The sequence below is a fragment of the Acipenser ruthenus genome, chromosome 45, assembly GCF_902713425.1.
Source record: "Acipenser ruthenus chromosome 45, fAciRut3.2 maternal haplotype, whole genome shotgun sequence".
Taxonomy (NCBI): Eukaryota; Metazoa; Chordata; class Actinopteri; order Acipenseriformes; family Acipenseridae; genus Acipenser; species Acipenser ruthenus.
In genome coordinates, this window is record NC_081233.1 from 9567369 (window position 1) to 9583843 (window position 16475).

Consider the following 16475-nt stretch of genomic DNA (forward strand, 5'->3'; position numbering starts at 1 on the left):
GTACAAAATATATCAAGTTTGAATGCCTCTCTCTTTTTTTTTTATTTGTATAAGTCTCACAGATTATTTCTCCTTTATTATTAATTCTTTTCAGTTTTAAATACATGTATGTAACACCCTTTATTTCCTTTTTTTTTTGTAACAAATAACCATTCGCTAGCTCACACAATGAAATATCAAGGCAAAGTGCTTTCAGAATTGCATTCTCACGCAAATCATGAATGGCTTGTGTGGGAAATCGAGACCCTTTATTCAGGCATCCCAGCTTCAAGAAGGACAATGGAAGCTTTATCCAAGCAAGGATTTCTTTGTGTTTATATATATATATATATATATATATATATAATGTAAGGCTGGATAGATTAACAGTCACCCGTATCCCACAGGGCAGTGCTACTCCACTTCTTAACTCCATTTCTCAGGTGTTTGTTTTTTTAAACAGCATGTTATCTTGTTGTCAGGCGTGCATGTGATCACACCTCTAACTTCCACACCCCTCATCACACCTGCTCCTCCTTTATAAAAGAGCCCCTTCTTAGCACAGCCCCCCGATCTCGTTTGCAATAAAACGCCCCACTCTCGTACCCACGGCTCTCGACTACAGCTTTAGATAGGGGGAGCGCTGGCGATGAGGGACCGGACTCAGACCCCCTAACGTTACCTTAGGGAAGGAAATCCAAGGGGTCTGCACGGACGTGTGGAACAGTTTCAGACAAGACCATGTAACTGTGCTTAGGAATACCTGAGGACTGAAGCTAAGAATCCACCTGCTCTCCTAGGCTAAGAGAGAAAAGAAATAAATGAGAGTCAAGATGTAAATATAATGTTTCAAGTTTCCCTGCGTAACGCCCAGCTGTCGGGCTAAGGCATCAGGCTGACTTTAGGGGAACCTGCGGATGTAGTTAAATACACAGTGAAGGCTACCTTTTAATAAAACATCTACCCAAATAAAATTAAAAAAAGCTATTAAATAGAGCAGGCTGTATTTCTCTCTCCTGTGTTTTTTTTTTGTGTCTTGTTGGAACATCGTAATATAATTCCTTTGATACGGATCAAAATGAAAATCCACCAAAATAGCCAAGAGAACTAAGCGTGCCCCAGAGGAGATGCACAGAAGACTAGTTAATAAATAAAGTGTGGCTTCACACTGCAGTGGTATTGGATATACAGTGTGTACGGATGTGTGTGTGTGTGTGCAATATATTTTATATATATAACACACACATATATACACACATACACACTATTTTTCTTCAATGCAAATGGTAAAAAAAAGTTTGATAAACAGATTACATTTCAGCTGAATATATATATATTAATAAACTAATATATGGAGGTAGGAATAATATAATAATAATTAGTATAAGACACATCTTGTTTACAGTATTTATAAAACAAAGAGAGCTAATATTACTGGCATTTTTCAGTTTTTTTTTCTATTGTTAAGGATATCTGCGGTAACCCTTCTTTCCAGATGTGATTTTATATATTTTTATAACAGCCCTCTCCCATATGCAAGTCCAGTTGATACGTCTTAGCTACAGTACTGCTAGTATACAGTGACAGTTCTTCCCACGGCAGAAAGGACACAGAGCTGTCCTGAAGAAGTCCCCTCACAGGAATCCTCAGTTAGAAAAGCCTGGAGATGCTGCTGCACCTGAGCTGCACTGCACCCAGCTTGCGTGAGCGAGGGACCGATCTCCAGACCCGCTTCACACGCGTCCGAAATGAAAACGCACACGTGCACCTGCTCCTCTCCCGCCAGCTTTCTAAACTAGAACTCACGAAAAAGCATCCTTCTGAAAAACAAAAGCACCCAGAGCCACGTGGCATTCAAGACGCCTCTGATGAGAAATGCACGAGGTCCCTGTCAGGTAATAGAAACCAGTTCCCTTTATCACCCGCCTGCAACTGCAACGAAAATATATCCAGCGTCTTTTAATTAAAAAAAAAAAAAAAAAAAAAAAAAAAAAAAAAAGAATGCACACACACACTCTAGGAAAACCACATCTTTCCAGAGGAACTCTGCAGCGATAAAATTATATATAATTGCAAACTACATACATACAAACTACTAAGAGCAAGGAGTGCAAGGACCATAAGCACACACGCGACTCAGAAACCTCCAAAAGTTTTCCTTTAAAACGAATCAAATCTGTTAATCCGACTGACCCCAGGGGGTTGATTCTATCAGCCACACCAGGACTTTGTTTAAGAGCCCTGGATTGCATCAACCAGGGCTGTCCCTAAGAAAACTCTCCAAGCAGGTGGATTCCCTGGAACTGTTCAGGTCTAAATCAAATCACACCACCAGCCCGAGGGAAAGTCTGTTAAACACGTGAGTATTCGTTTCTCTCGGTTTTTCAAAACGCTTGCAAATCTGGTTTCAATTACAATACGCAAGGCTGTTCACGCACAAGCACGAACCCACCCCATGCAATCCTCACAGCCTGCACTGGTACACAAGGAAACTACTTCAGCTCAGAGCTGGATGCACAACCCCCCATTGCTAGTGGGATTGCAGCCAACCCAGAATAACACATCTATCCAGCTTCAGGCTGTGTGCAATCGACGCATCAAAAAAAAAAAAAAAAAAAAAAAAAAAAGCTAGGATCTCTCCTCCATCACACATCTCTCGCTTTCTATACTTTATTTATTTTTACCGGTATTACCGAACTTCTGCCGTTTTACCAACAGTGCAAGTGTAACCGTGATCATCATAAAAAAGAAATGCAGTGGATGAGGTAGTAGTGCTGAGCAAGTAAAGGTTGTGAAGTGAAACCCCCTTGATTATCACGGGGCAGTATTATCGCTCTGACCCTGGTAAGAGGGGAGAGCTGGTGACTGAGCAGGTACAGACCACACTGAACACACCCGGAACAACCCGCAAGGCTAACAGAAGCTGCTGCAGCCTCACGGTCTAGAACAGTGTGCACAGTTTTAAAAAAAATCAAAAAGTTTACTTTGCTGGTATTTCGCGTGCCCTTTTTTTTTTGGTCCCCACAAACGGATCTCAGAAGGTGATCCTGTTTCCCCGTTAATTGTGTAATTCATTAAGACGGAGAACGGAGGGCACTGCAATCCGTGAGGGGTCTCGGACTCTATGGGTCCCCACGCAGCTTTGACCAGGAAGAAATGGACCAATAGTCAAAAAACGCCAGAACATGGAGCTACATTTTGGTCATTCTTCAAAATGATATAAAAATTAAAAGTCCACGTTTAGAATTGTTCAGTGCATCAAACATTTTAATAGATCACATCAAAAAGGACATGAAACGTGGGGGAACGCGTTGATAAAGGAGGCTGGAGCAGCTGCACACAAGGAACCCCAGTCAGTCTCAGTGAGGTGCAAGGAGGATTTAACAAGAAGATGATGTGCAAATTAAATTTTACAGGAAAAAAATATTTCTCTCAGAAGAATTTTGGTCAAAAGCAACATTGGCTCAGTTTTTTTCTTTAGTACATTATATATAGCGATACTGCACCTTCTCAAACACCAGCTAACTCCACTCAAGACTGTTATAGGAAAGCTCAAAATAAAGATAATCTTGGGTTGATCCGGACGCTGAAATCTCATTGGTTCTCTTGAGGCTGTTCAGCCTCCATTCTGTCTTTGCACTTGCATGCTTCATAGTAAACAGAGACCCGCAGAAAGCAACGCAGCCCAAATACCAAACTTGAGCTTCATGAAGTATCACACACACGTGCACGCGGCTAATGCACTGATACACAGGGACGTTAACTTAAGCTGCAGGTATGTGGGAGCAATACTTCAGGGGTTTTTTTTTCTGATCAAAAACTCAGTTCATATTACAGTATGCTTTTAGTTTAAAAGGAGTCAAATCTATCCCTTATTTGCTTGATCCAGTTCACGTGACTATTACTGTAGATACCTTTTGGGGAAAAAAAAAAGACAATTATTGCACTCTCTTATTTCTGTTGTTGTAAATGTCACCACGTAAACTAAACTATCATGAAAAGGTAAATCAAATTGTCCACAGTGATTTCAATTAAAATAGTGCTCTAATATATCTATCTATATCACACAGAGGAAGTTACCACAGCATGCAGATATTAAAAAGGACAAAAAGAAACATTGCATCTAGCTAGAGAATTCGAAACTACCGCCAACACAGCTGCTACAAATCAGAAGGCTTCTCTGTTTTGCATCCCTTTTGATAATTCATCTTTTTGTAATAGATTTGCAGGTAGAGAGTCTTTTTTTTTTTTTTGCACATTCATTTATTCATTAATGTCTTCTTCTGTAGAGGAAGAGGAGGTGTGCTTGGTCTGAAAACGTGATCAAACTAATAATAAATAAATTAATAGCTACATTTCATTTGAAGCCCCTGTCAATACTGTACTCCACCCTCAGACAACGATGTGAAGTGATTTAAAATAACAGCAGCTACCAGCGCATCAGAAAGTGTCTTGTTGAATTGACACAATCAAAAACCAAATACTGTCAGTGAATCCAAATTCAATAAACGTGAACCGTTAATATTAATAATAACAAAATATACGTTTCACACCGCTGTAGAAGCCAGCACTAAGATCATGTTATAAGCAAACACATACAGATGCATAATAATTCAATATACCTTCACATGGCCAACACACACACACACACGGAGAGGAATCCTTACAGTGGATTTAAAAATAAAAAAATAAAAAAAACTGGGTGCAGTTACTTAATCATAAACGCCGCTGCATAAAAACACCAGATTTTGTTTTGTTTTGTCATTTGGCACTTTCTAAAAGAGGTTATGAAAAGGTCAGCCAGAATGTAGATTTTATACTGGGGTAAATGCAGAATACTGCAGCTAGACTGCCTGTTGAAATGCATGGTTGTATATGGTATATGTATTTTAAAAAGGCAGCGAGGTTTTGAATCAATCCAGTTGGTAAAAAAACCGTGACCAATTCCTGAGCAGTTTACTACAGGCAGACTGAGGCAGCGCTATGCAAGGTGGGGTTAAAAATGTGCAAGAAACTGCAAGCGAAAATCAACACTGTCTTCTGTGTACAGCTGCCTCTCCCTCCCTGAAACTTCACTTCACCTTCCACGTGGACTCCCTGCAATACCAGCTCACTGAAAAGCCAGCCATCAGCTCGGCATTCCAATTAATCACGAGCTTCACAAGCAGACCTGCCATACTCATACGACAGCACTGCAGAAGCTCTTCAACAGAAAGCAGCATCTTTCAACTCTGTCTACAGAACGGGTCTTCCAGTTTACACAATCATCGATTTAGAACATTGCTTTTTCAGGCTCTTTTAAAAGGAGGTATCCTCTACAAAGCCTGCGAGTCCCCTGCTGTATGACAAACACACACACACAGTTTTCAGTGATGATATGGAACGACAATGCTACTTGCAAACCCTCTTTGTGAAGAGTTAACGCCTCGGTAAGAGACTTAGAGCTACAGCGTGTGCACAGGAAGAGACCAACTACCCGTGCATTCACAGCGACTACAATTACACACACAGGAAGAGACCAACTACTTCAAAAACTACCCGTGCATTCACAGCGACTATAATTACACACAAAGGAAGAGACCAACTACTTCAAAAAACTACCCGTGCATTCACAGCGACTACAATTACACACACAGGAAGAGACCAACTACTTCAAAAACTACCCGTGCATTCACAGCTACAATTACACACACACACAGAGCTACACTTTTTTTGGTAATGGTCCCCACCCAAAAGATTACAATGCAATTTTTCTCCTACTGAGTACTTGAAAGCACTGAAAATATATTGCTCCTTTTACTTGTGTTTTTATTTTTTTTAAATTTTTTTTAAACTTTATAGCAATTTCTTTTTAAGGCTCTGTTTTGATATATTTCTTCTCCTAGATATATATACTTTTTTTTTACGTAGTGCAACAGTTAACGATTCTATTCTACGCTCCTTTAAGAGAAATTTAAAACAAACTAAAAGCTGACTTTGCGATACGATGGTCTGTTCATTGAGCTTGGTGGTTATAAACAAGGCCAGGTTTAAGAGAACGACCCATCTCTGCTTCTACACCGGACTTCAACATAGCTGCTAAACTGCCACATCTCCCAGCAGGGACCAAACACAGTGCGTTCTGCACACATGCAGACTGCATTTCAAACACACAGTGCGTTCTGCACACATTCAGACTGCATTTCAAACAGTGCGTTCTGCACACATGCAGACTGCATTTCAAACACACAGTGCGTTCTGCACACATTCAGACTGCATTTCAAACAGTGCGTTCTGCACACATTCAGACTGCATTTCAAACAGTGCGTTCTGCACACATGCAGACTGCATTTCAAACACACAGTGCGTTCTGCACACATGCAGACTGCATTTCAAACACAGTGCGTTCTGCACACATGCAGACTGCATTTCAAACACACAGTGCGTTCTGCACACATGCAGACTGCATTTCAAACACACAGTGCGTTCTGCACACATGCAGACTGCATTTCAAACACACAGTGCGATCCTGGTGTCTGCCTGATGTCTATTTCCTTTCCGCTCCCTCCCAGACAACCCAAATACTTTTGTATTACACCACCCAAAAAAGATAAAAGGCTTTTGCAAAAGCAGAGTTTGTGTCTTCCAGCATAGTCTTTGAGTTACACACATTGTTCACCCATCCTGTCAAATAGATCATTGACTACCCTGGTGTGCATATAGTGTGAAGATGCAGCATCTAACAGAAATATACAGGAGGTATGCTCATACACATATATAGATATAGAGATTAGATTGATAGATAGATTAATGCACAGATTATAAACATGCCTGAATTCTAAAAGAAAAGGCTGCATTTTAAATGCAAATCAAAGACTGCCACTACTTGACTGCAATTTTAAATGGATCATTATTATTATCTTCATCATCAGGAAAGATTTTGGAAGATTTAGAGAAGAGACGCACGCAAGAGATATTGCATATTTTTAAAAAATACCAATTCTAGACCAATCAGTGCTTGAACACAAAATAGAATACCCATTTTCTTAAAACGTAAGGCTTTGTTACTTTTAAATTTGATGCTTTATTAGCGGTCGTATATTTTTAGTTGCAAGTTGCTTTGCTTAGTTTCCTGCCTGCAAACCTCGAAACCTCGTGGCTTCCAATACTCTGGTTCAAACTATCTTTAAAACACACACTGAAACAAAACCAAAAAAAAATAAAGTGTTCCTATTTTCTTAGTTTGCGACCCGGTTTCCTAAATTGCCCCGAGTAATAAATATTTAAAAGCTCCTACATCTGAACGTAGCAGCTCAACAGTCCTCCAAGCACACCCATGCGTTTTGTTGGTTTTTTTTGGCTCGTCTGAATTCTGTACCGTACAGGCTGGCAGTGCAGTGAGAACCGTCCAGCACACAGCAGTACTGCCAGGCAAGGTCAGAGAGGCATCAGAGATTTCCATTGAAGTGAAGACTTCTTAGTGATCAGCAACGTGAAACAGCTCAGCAGGTTGTGAACCAAATATTACCTTTGACTGAAACGTTTCAGTTTTTAGGAAGATGGGTTTTTATTTATACAACACTCTTTCTTTTTGTTAATTAGGAAAACGTAGTTTTTTTTTTTGCCAGACAGGGATTTTTGACTGCAAAATAGTATTAAAATATTATTAGAGTGCTGTATAAACAAAACAGAATTCCATCGCTACTAAAAAAAAAAAAAAACACGATTGCAAGGGAATATAAAATGTTCCAGTCAGTTTGATACAGTAGCGCTCGTGAAGATCCAATTCCACATTATTGTAAATGCATCACCTTTGGTTTTTTGAACAACATTTAAAAAATAAAAATTAAAACGCCCTGCCATGTAATTGTAAGATACAGGGTGGCCCAGCATTAACAACGCTGCCTCTGATGCTGGTCTCGTGGCGCAGCCTTTATATTACAATGGGGATCTTTGATCTTAGGAGGTAGAAACTCATTCTTTCACCGGCTGGACTTCACAGTGCAGTTGAACAAGGAAAACGAATTCTAGAGACTTTGTACCCGTTACTAAGATCTTTCGAACCCTCCAGCGAACAGCGATATCAACACTGTGACTCGCTCCGTTCTATTTTAATGGGCTTGACAATTTAAAGTCTCCCTCCCCTCCAGCACAAAGTTGCTACAAACGAAACAGCGGCACACAACTTTTCTGCGGCACCATCATTTGATCTTGCAGTTTTATCAAATGTCCAAAGGTAAGGCCCAAAGTTCTCACCTCCCCCCGCCCCTCCCAAACCCCGCCTCAACACCGCCCCACAATCTCTGCAATAAAACAGATTCAACACTGATCAAGGCTCTCAATGATATGCAATGAAGCTTGTAGCACACCAGCCCTGCTCGCTGAACCTATGCACTGCGCTGCTGGACAGGGAAAACAGATTCCTGTTTGCAGCCACTCTTCGAATATTTTCCAAACTCGGAGAACCAAGTAAATCACGTTCCTGGATAACATACCTGCGGGGCACGTTCTGAAACCCAGGACTGGTGAGAACGTCAAGCCCTGGTGTATATACTGGAGCAACACCAATGCTGTAGAACGAAAAAAAAATGCCTTGAAATAAAAAGAGATTATCGTCGGATGGATCTGCTACCTTTGCCTCCAAGCACATTTCCCTTCAAGTATCAAGAACATCGGACTCTCAAGCTCTCTGCTCTACGCGCCAGCCAGCGCAAACCAATCGCTTCTCATCAGGGGGCGTGCCGGGACCCACGCTCCTAACTGCCTTTCAGAAACTCGGCAGGCATTTCATAAACCCATTCCAACGTGTCGATTTCTAAAACAAGAAAAGCGGTCCTTCCTTCACCTTTACAACAGAGTACCGATCAACTGACTTCCGTACGGAGGGTTTGAAAAGCCGATCGGATGAGAATTCTCTCTCTTGCTGCCCAACGAAGCCGGAAGTGAAAATATCCTTTCATTACAATATGACTTTCATTGTCCGTTTACACCCTCGATGCAGCGGTAAATAATATCAGCGGACGTTCACTGCCAGATTGTAAAACACACTAAAAAAAAAAAAAAATAATCAATGGATTTATTTAACACCTGCCCAGAAATACTTCTTAAAAAGACACTTCGGAGGATCGGCACACCATCTTTACTTAGCACTCAAAATCCATTACTGTAAAACAGGCAGTCAGTGTGATCTCTCCATCTTCTGTGGACATATTTACAGGAACACGTTTTGCACGTTTAATATAAATTATACATGTTCTGATTTTTAGTAAAATGCAGAACTAACGTAAAATGCCTTGGTTGCACACACTTCATGTTTTAAGGTGTAACAGGTTTCTATTTAATTTACAGCAACAACCCTACAGTTTTGTGCAGCTGCCAGTCATGCAGTTTAGTACAGCGTTCAGGTTTAAAAGTCTGAACAGAGAAAACAAAATAAAAAAAAAAAACTCACTACAGTCCTTTCAAGTGATTTCTTTTCAGATTTGGTCGCAGTTTTAAATATAATGTCTTGTTGCTTTTAGTAGAAGTTTTATTTTCATTGCATTTTTTTTTTTTGCTGTGCAGGTGAGCTAGTATACAGAAGGGGGTACAAGTAACCATCACCAGGAATAAGCAAACAGCAATCTTTGTAAACGATTGCACAAAGAGCACACCTGTCTAAAAGCGTTTAAAACGAATAATAAGGCCTAATGCACGATGCAAGGTGCCACCATTTTTAACTTGTCTTTGATTGGTGCAGGACTTCCTGTTGCCACAGTGACACTTGACGGAACCACACCCCTTCTTAATCTTAGCCACTTAGAAGTACCAGAAATCACCTCGGAGCCTGTTGCTAGGCAACACGCAGCAGGACTCCCAGCGGCTGGTCCTTCATCACTCCCCTTTGCATTATCATTGGGATCAGCGATAACCAACTGGCTTAAAGATAACACATGGAACATTAACCCTAACGCTATGACTAGCTGAGGCAGTGATAGATAGATCGATGTAAGAGTAAACAGTAATGATGGAAGCTGTCAGGATAAATGTACTAGAAAACTGGGGGTGAGGGTTGAGGGGGGGGGGGGGGGGGGGGGGGAAATCGGTTCAATTCAAGTAATGGATCCAATAAAAACTCAGCCACTTGCTCTACAGCGGTCTGTACATTCACTTTGTGTCAGCAATTTTATGGCTCAGTTGTTGACTGTCTTGTCTTTTTTTTTTTATTTCTCTCTACTCTTTTTTTGGCAACTCTAATAAAATGATAGGAAGCACGACAGTGCGAATCCACCTTTGCTCTGAAACGTATTTGTGCCGTACACGTGTGGATTGTACACGGGGGCGGGGGGGGGGGGGGGCTGCAGAGTCCCTGGGACACACTGCCCGGGTCGCAGAGTCCCTGGGACACACTGCCCGGGTCGCAGAGTCCCTGGGACACACTGCCCGGGTCGCAGAGTCCCTGGGTCACACTGCCCGGGTCGCAGAGTCCCTGGGTCACACTGCCCGGGTCGCAGAGTCCCTGGGACACACTGCCTGGGTCACACTGCGTAGGTCACAGCCCAGCTGCTGGGAATACGGTGCTCCCGCTGTCGAATGCTGCCCACGTGAAGCGATTTCCTGCAGGAAGAATTCCTCAAGGCAAAGTGTGAACACGACTTGTGAAATGACCCCTCACCCTGCACGTTACTTCAGTGCATCCCTTCTCCCCCTCATCCCCTCGCTCCGCTCCGCTCAGGGAGAACCCCAGCGTGGTTTTGTTTACGTTATAAAAGTGCTTTTATTTATTTATTTATTTTTTTTTTTTAAGCAAGTGCTTTGGATCAGGGACGAATGGAACTATATAATTTTTTTTCAAAAAAAAAAAAAAACAACATTTCTAAAGCTCACTGGCCTTCTAATCATAGTGCTGAATTAAAACGGGTTTCAGATTGTAAAACCCACAACAAAGTCTAATTAAAAACAAACAAAAAAAAAATAGACAAATCGCCTTCCCTTTGAGTTTTTTTCAGTTTTAAGAAGCCCTAACTGCATATGATATCCGTGCGACTCTTAAAGGGAATTGCTTTTTTTTTTTTTCAACTCTTAAAGGGAATGGCCAAGAAAAGTTGCTGAAATTAAACCAATTATGAAATTTTACAAGGTCAACCAGCATCAAAATAAAAAAAAGTAAATTTGAGAGTAATTAGTTCAATGAAATGGCTTAATTCTCGTGATGACATCACATCACCTACCTCACCCCCTCAAGAGTGACATCATAGATCTCCAAAAAAACCAAACCAAAAAAAATCAAATAAAAATTTGCAGGTCGCTTATTACAATCATTTTCAGAATTTTTGTACCATAAACTTGAGGAATAACAATGACATAGCATTTTTTTTTTGGCATCCGATATTCCTGGCTCGTGTTCTATAGAAGGTGAATTAAAACGAACGATGAAGACGACCTGGGGAAACAAAAATAATATCACTCCTGGCCACTTGAGGGCGCCAGTGAAGCGTTTTTTTAGGTTCCCTCCCAGCCCCAGGTTGAATGCACCAGGGAACAGACTTGAATCTCAGTCAGCATTTTCTAGTGATTATTAATAATATTATTACTATCATAGTTAAGAAGCTGTGCTGTCTGAAGTATAGAATATTTGTTAAAAGAGAACAATGCTTAAAAAGGAAAAAAAAAGGCCCAGATTTAACAAAAGCAGTACGAATTGAGACCTTGGGAAGGGGGGGGGGGGAGATTGGGGATTGGGAATAAAAAGCCCTTAAATCCTTGATTGTCTTTAATCTTTCCAGACCAACTAAAACCCTTGATTTTACTATTATTTTTATTGTTGATGCAGAATGTGTCTCAACTTTTATCTAGTGCAATATATATATATATTTATTTTTTTTTCACAAATCCATCACAAATTCAACCTCATTATATACCAGCCATGTTGCAGTTGTTCTAGAATTATTTGAAAAGCAGCAGCAGCTGGACTGTTCTAGAACACATCGCAGGACTGTTCTAGAACGGAACGATATCAACAGTTTATTTTTTCTATTATTAGACACAGTTCATACAGTTTATAAATACCACAAGCAAAACTAAGCAGCTATCAATCCCCCATCCTGGCAGTTATCAATCGCACTGCAAGATTTCAACTGGATTGATCTCGTTTTAAACAAAAAGGTGCTTCTGCCGAGTACTAATACTATTAAAAAGAAAATTCAGCAAAATAGCAGCCAGGAAGTGACTTTAGTGTTTTTAGATACTGTTGCAGGGCAAATTCCCAAACCGTGGATTTTCTAACTTCATTGTAGTTAAGGTCGCACGGTTTAAGAGCCTGGCTCTCTTTCTTTGAGAGCGAATGGACCGTGCTTTCCTGCACTAAATCATTCTGAATGTCTATAGTTACCGTTTACACTGTAACGTTACTTATACACTAAGTTATTAATATGGGGGGGGGGGGGATTAATTTTATAATGTTATTTTACAACTCTTATTGGCACGGGGTAATTTTGCGGGTTTTTGAAATGTGCGACGTGGATGCGATGAAGCCGTCTGAAATGACTCCCGATACATACAGTACAGGGTGCTGAGAGAGATCAAAACCAACAGGTGCTTGCACTGTACAATATTCAATACAGATCAAGCTGTTTGGAGGAGAGGGCTGCCTGCCTCATGAAACACAGGAGCAGAACAAGGTTACTCAGGGACACAGGCAAGAGGAAGGCAAGCTGAGTTTATATATATATAAATATGAATATCCTGAGTCAACATTGTAAACATTTAGTTTAGATTTCTTCTTGCACTTTTAAATAAAATAAATAATACTGAACGAAATCTGTAACATGAAACTAAAGTCCAAGCGATTTCGGCCGACAGGTTTGTTACAGGATGTATTGCTGTTTTGCCCAACAAGTTGGTCAGTATCTGTTTTTTTTTTTTGTTCTGTTTTTTAGCTTTTTTTTTTAAATTTTTAAATTTTTTTTAATAATAATAATAAATAAAACAGTACAGATTTTGCGCGGCTGCCGTCATGCAATTCTCAATCACTTCAAATCGTACACGGATATAAAGAGAAGCTGCAGGAGGAGCTGCCGGTAACACACACACGCTGGGTCGGGTGTGCAAAGCATTCACACCGGCAAAACAAACTGCTACAAAACCACGGAGCTGCACGCAAGACCCGCGATTCAAATCTCACCCCAAGTTCATCTGAAGCTTCGGAACATGTGACCGTTTTATCAAAACAAGAAGCCGGCGCGTTGGCATACGGAACGCGCTCAGGTCTGGTGAAGAAACCACACGAGTGAAACAAGGCTGTTCAGAGTGAACCTGCCGATTCACTGCATGATATGATGCTGCCAGCACTCCTAACACATCCTCTCTCTCTCTAAACAAACTGCTCGCGACTCTGCATCGCTGGTAGCCTTGGAAGATTAAAACAAAAACACCCAGGGTTCAAAATGTGCAGCTGGTAAACTGAGGTTTCCATGTTCCTGGGAGGCAGCTATACAAAACGTTTGAAATCGGATTGCGTTGCAAGGGTTACTTCAGTGTAGCAAATACTAACTTTACTTCAATTTGAATTCCAGTAGTTACCAGAGCGTCCCCCCTCTGTGAAATACTTGTGCTTTTTGGAAGAGCCCCCTCCCTCCCTCCCTCCCTCTGCGATACACTTTCATTGCACTGTGGCTCCCCATGCTCATGGCTTTGGAGTTAAGGCTAGTCGTACGACACGTACACCTGCGATGGCTACAGAGGCTGCTACACTATTATACATTACAGTACTTCAAGGATTATTGACGGGGCGACCCCCCCCCCTCAAGTCTTTAACTCACAGTGTCCGTTACTGAGACTCTAAGTGCATTCGCTTGTTCAGCCAGTGTTAAGGAAGTGGTTTTTGTGGTCTGACACAATAGAAGTGAAGCTGGGTCAGGCAGGCGGCTCTCACGGCTACACTCCCAGCCCTGCGGCTGTCCGACACTTTGTTATCTCACATTAAGAGATCTGATCAGGAAGGTGATGCCTTATGGACATTACTGCTTGCCTGTTAAAACAGGAGCAAAAAATAAATAAAATCAGCAAGAATCAAATACTGGAACACGACTGTACTGTAAAGGGTGTGTGGTTCTGAAATGTGCATCACTCTATTTATACAGAAAACAATGCACTGAAATGATTCAAGTTTGGTTTGCCAACTCGTTAGGTTTTTGCAGATATTATAATAATAATAATAATAATAATAATAATAATAATGAGGATGAGTGCAAATAAACATCCACATAGATTGTCTAGTCAGGAAGCACTGAGACATTCTTTAAAAAAAAAAAAAACTACATTATAGAAAAAGCCGTTATCAATACCAGCTTTTGTACGAGAATCGAGAAGCAAACGTTTTTAAGGACAAACGTTTTAAAAGGTTTTCGTTTTGGTTCAGAATTGTGCAGCTGTTTGCAAGAGGTGTCAGTGCTAAGGCAATAGAAACCTGTCATCACAAACAGTACTTGGGAGACTCCTTTACAAAGCTAGCGGATTCACTTATAAAAACACGTGGAGTTTGGAAATCAAACGCTGGGTTAAATATGGCTTGAACACGTACAGGAGGAATTCAAACTGACACTTGCATTGGTTTGAATGGAAAGACTATGAAAGGACTACAGCCACTCCTTCCATCTGTATAGTTTTAGATGAACAATTTAAATTCTGAAAAACGACTCAACCAGAGAACGCCTCCGGGAACGAAAAAAAACACCAAAAAATAAAAAGAAATTATTCCTTCAAAATCTCGCTCACAAAAACAGTGACCCTGCCTCTCAACATCCTTCAAAAAGCTTACATTGAAATGGTTAGTGCTGAACAGTATATCATTCCTATTTTACTTGATATAATGCATTTATATAGCGTTTTAATCAGAGCAAAAAAAACTGCAGATGGCTGGTATTTTAAAAGGCTTCTGGACTGAATTTTTTTTTTTTTTTATATATAGTAGTAATTCTAAATAAAATAACCTTTGGTCGCAAACAGTACTTTGTTTTGATAAACTGAGTTTTTACTACAAACTCATGACAAACACCTTTCTCCCTATAAAACAGTATTCTTTAATATAGTTAAAGGGGGGCGGGGGGAATGAAATGTCTGTTTTCAATAAAATCTTGGGCCTTGGTTTGTTTGTTTACTTTCTTTTAAAAAAAAATCAGCATTGTTCTCTTTTAAAACCTTGTATCTATTTAAAATGATCTGCCGGCTGTATTGATAAAAGCATTTTATATAATTTGCAATACTGATAAAGTGCAGTGGATCCTTTAAAACACAATTACCGGCAGTGTGCTCACAACAACAAGAATAATAATAATAATAATAATAATAATAATAATAATAATAATAATAATAATGCTATTATGAATACGACAGCCCGACAGCATGGGATGTGCAATAAACCCAAAAACCTCAATACGTGGGACTCTAACCTCCTAATACAGGGGCTCTTTAAATAACATTTCATTTTAAGACACATTGCCAACCTCCCTCCTGTGACCCTTTCAACACGGCTTGTGCGATCTCGAAAGATCTCATTCATGTGTTCGAGTGTTCTGCTTCTCTGAAGCAGTGCTGAAGGAGTCGATTTTGGGTTTGGTGCACATCCCCTTTTAAAGTCTACAGTCGAACCTGCTTTCAAAAGACCGCGGTTCATGAAGAGACAAAAAACAGAAATAAATACATAAATAAACTGTCACGCGGTCTAGCGTAGAGCACATGTTCTATTGAAACTTGTTTTAAATTAAAGTTTGGTTTTGAAGCGAGGCGCTCGCTGCTTTTTAAAGAAGCAGGTTGGACTGTATCCTTGCTGTAATGATTTTTTGTTTTCACCGGGCAGGTGGGTCAGTCGGTGAAGCAGCCGTCCAGCCCGATGGCTCCGTGCCGGCGCTCCTTGCCATAGCTGCGCTGCCGCAGGCTGCCGTTGGGCTGCAGGGGGCTGCAGGCGGCCGCGATGCCGCAGTTCTTCAGCAGGTTGAGCCCGAAGGGGGACCCCATCGCGTCTTTGGGAGGAAAAGGCTTCATGGTGGAGAGGATGAGGGCAAGGCAGTCAGCAACATCCTTATTGGGAGCGCAGGCCAGGGCTGGGGTGTGACCTGGAGGGGAGAGGAGGTGAGAGAGAGAGAGAGGGAGAGAGAGAGAGAGAGAGAGCGAGAGAGCGAGAGAGCGAGAGAGCGAGAGAGCGAGAGAGCGAGAGAGCGAGAGAGCGAGAGAGCGAGAGAGCGAGAGAGCGAGAGAGCGAGAGAGCGAGAGAGCGAGAGAGCGAGAGAGAGAGAGAGAGAGAGAGAGAGAGAGAGAGGGGTTTTAAAAGGTATAATGTACAGCTATGGCTAAAAGGTGTTGCATCCCCCTACAAAATTAACTTAATTTTGCTTCATAAAGTCAAATGAAATATGCTTAATGCTACGTTAACATACTGAATAACATACCGCTTTGTAGTTTTCCATATACTTCACAAAAAAACGAAATAATTTAAAAACATGACATTTTGCAATCTAACATGAAATATTATACTACTATTT

The 16475-nt window shown here is 40.9% G+C and overlaps 1 protein-coding gene across 1 annotated transcript in view; it reads right to left on the bottom strand.

The window, feature by feature from the left end:
- Positions 1–319: 319 nt before the first annotated feature.
- Positions 320–16475, bottom strand: part of LOC117400875 (serine/threonine-protein phosphatase 6 regulatory ankyrin repeat subunit C) — a 31378-nt gene continuing 15222 nt past the window's right edge. The window contains exon 28 of the mRNA XM_059013068.1: positions 320–16049. Within this exon, the coding sequence (XP_058869051.1) occupies positions 15799–16049 (251 nt within the window). The 3' untranslated portion in view covers positions 320–15798. The remainder of the gene's footprint in view (positions 16050–16475) is intronic.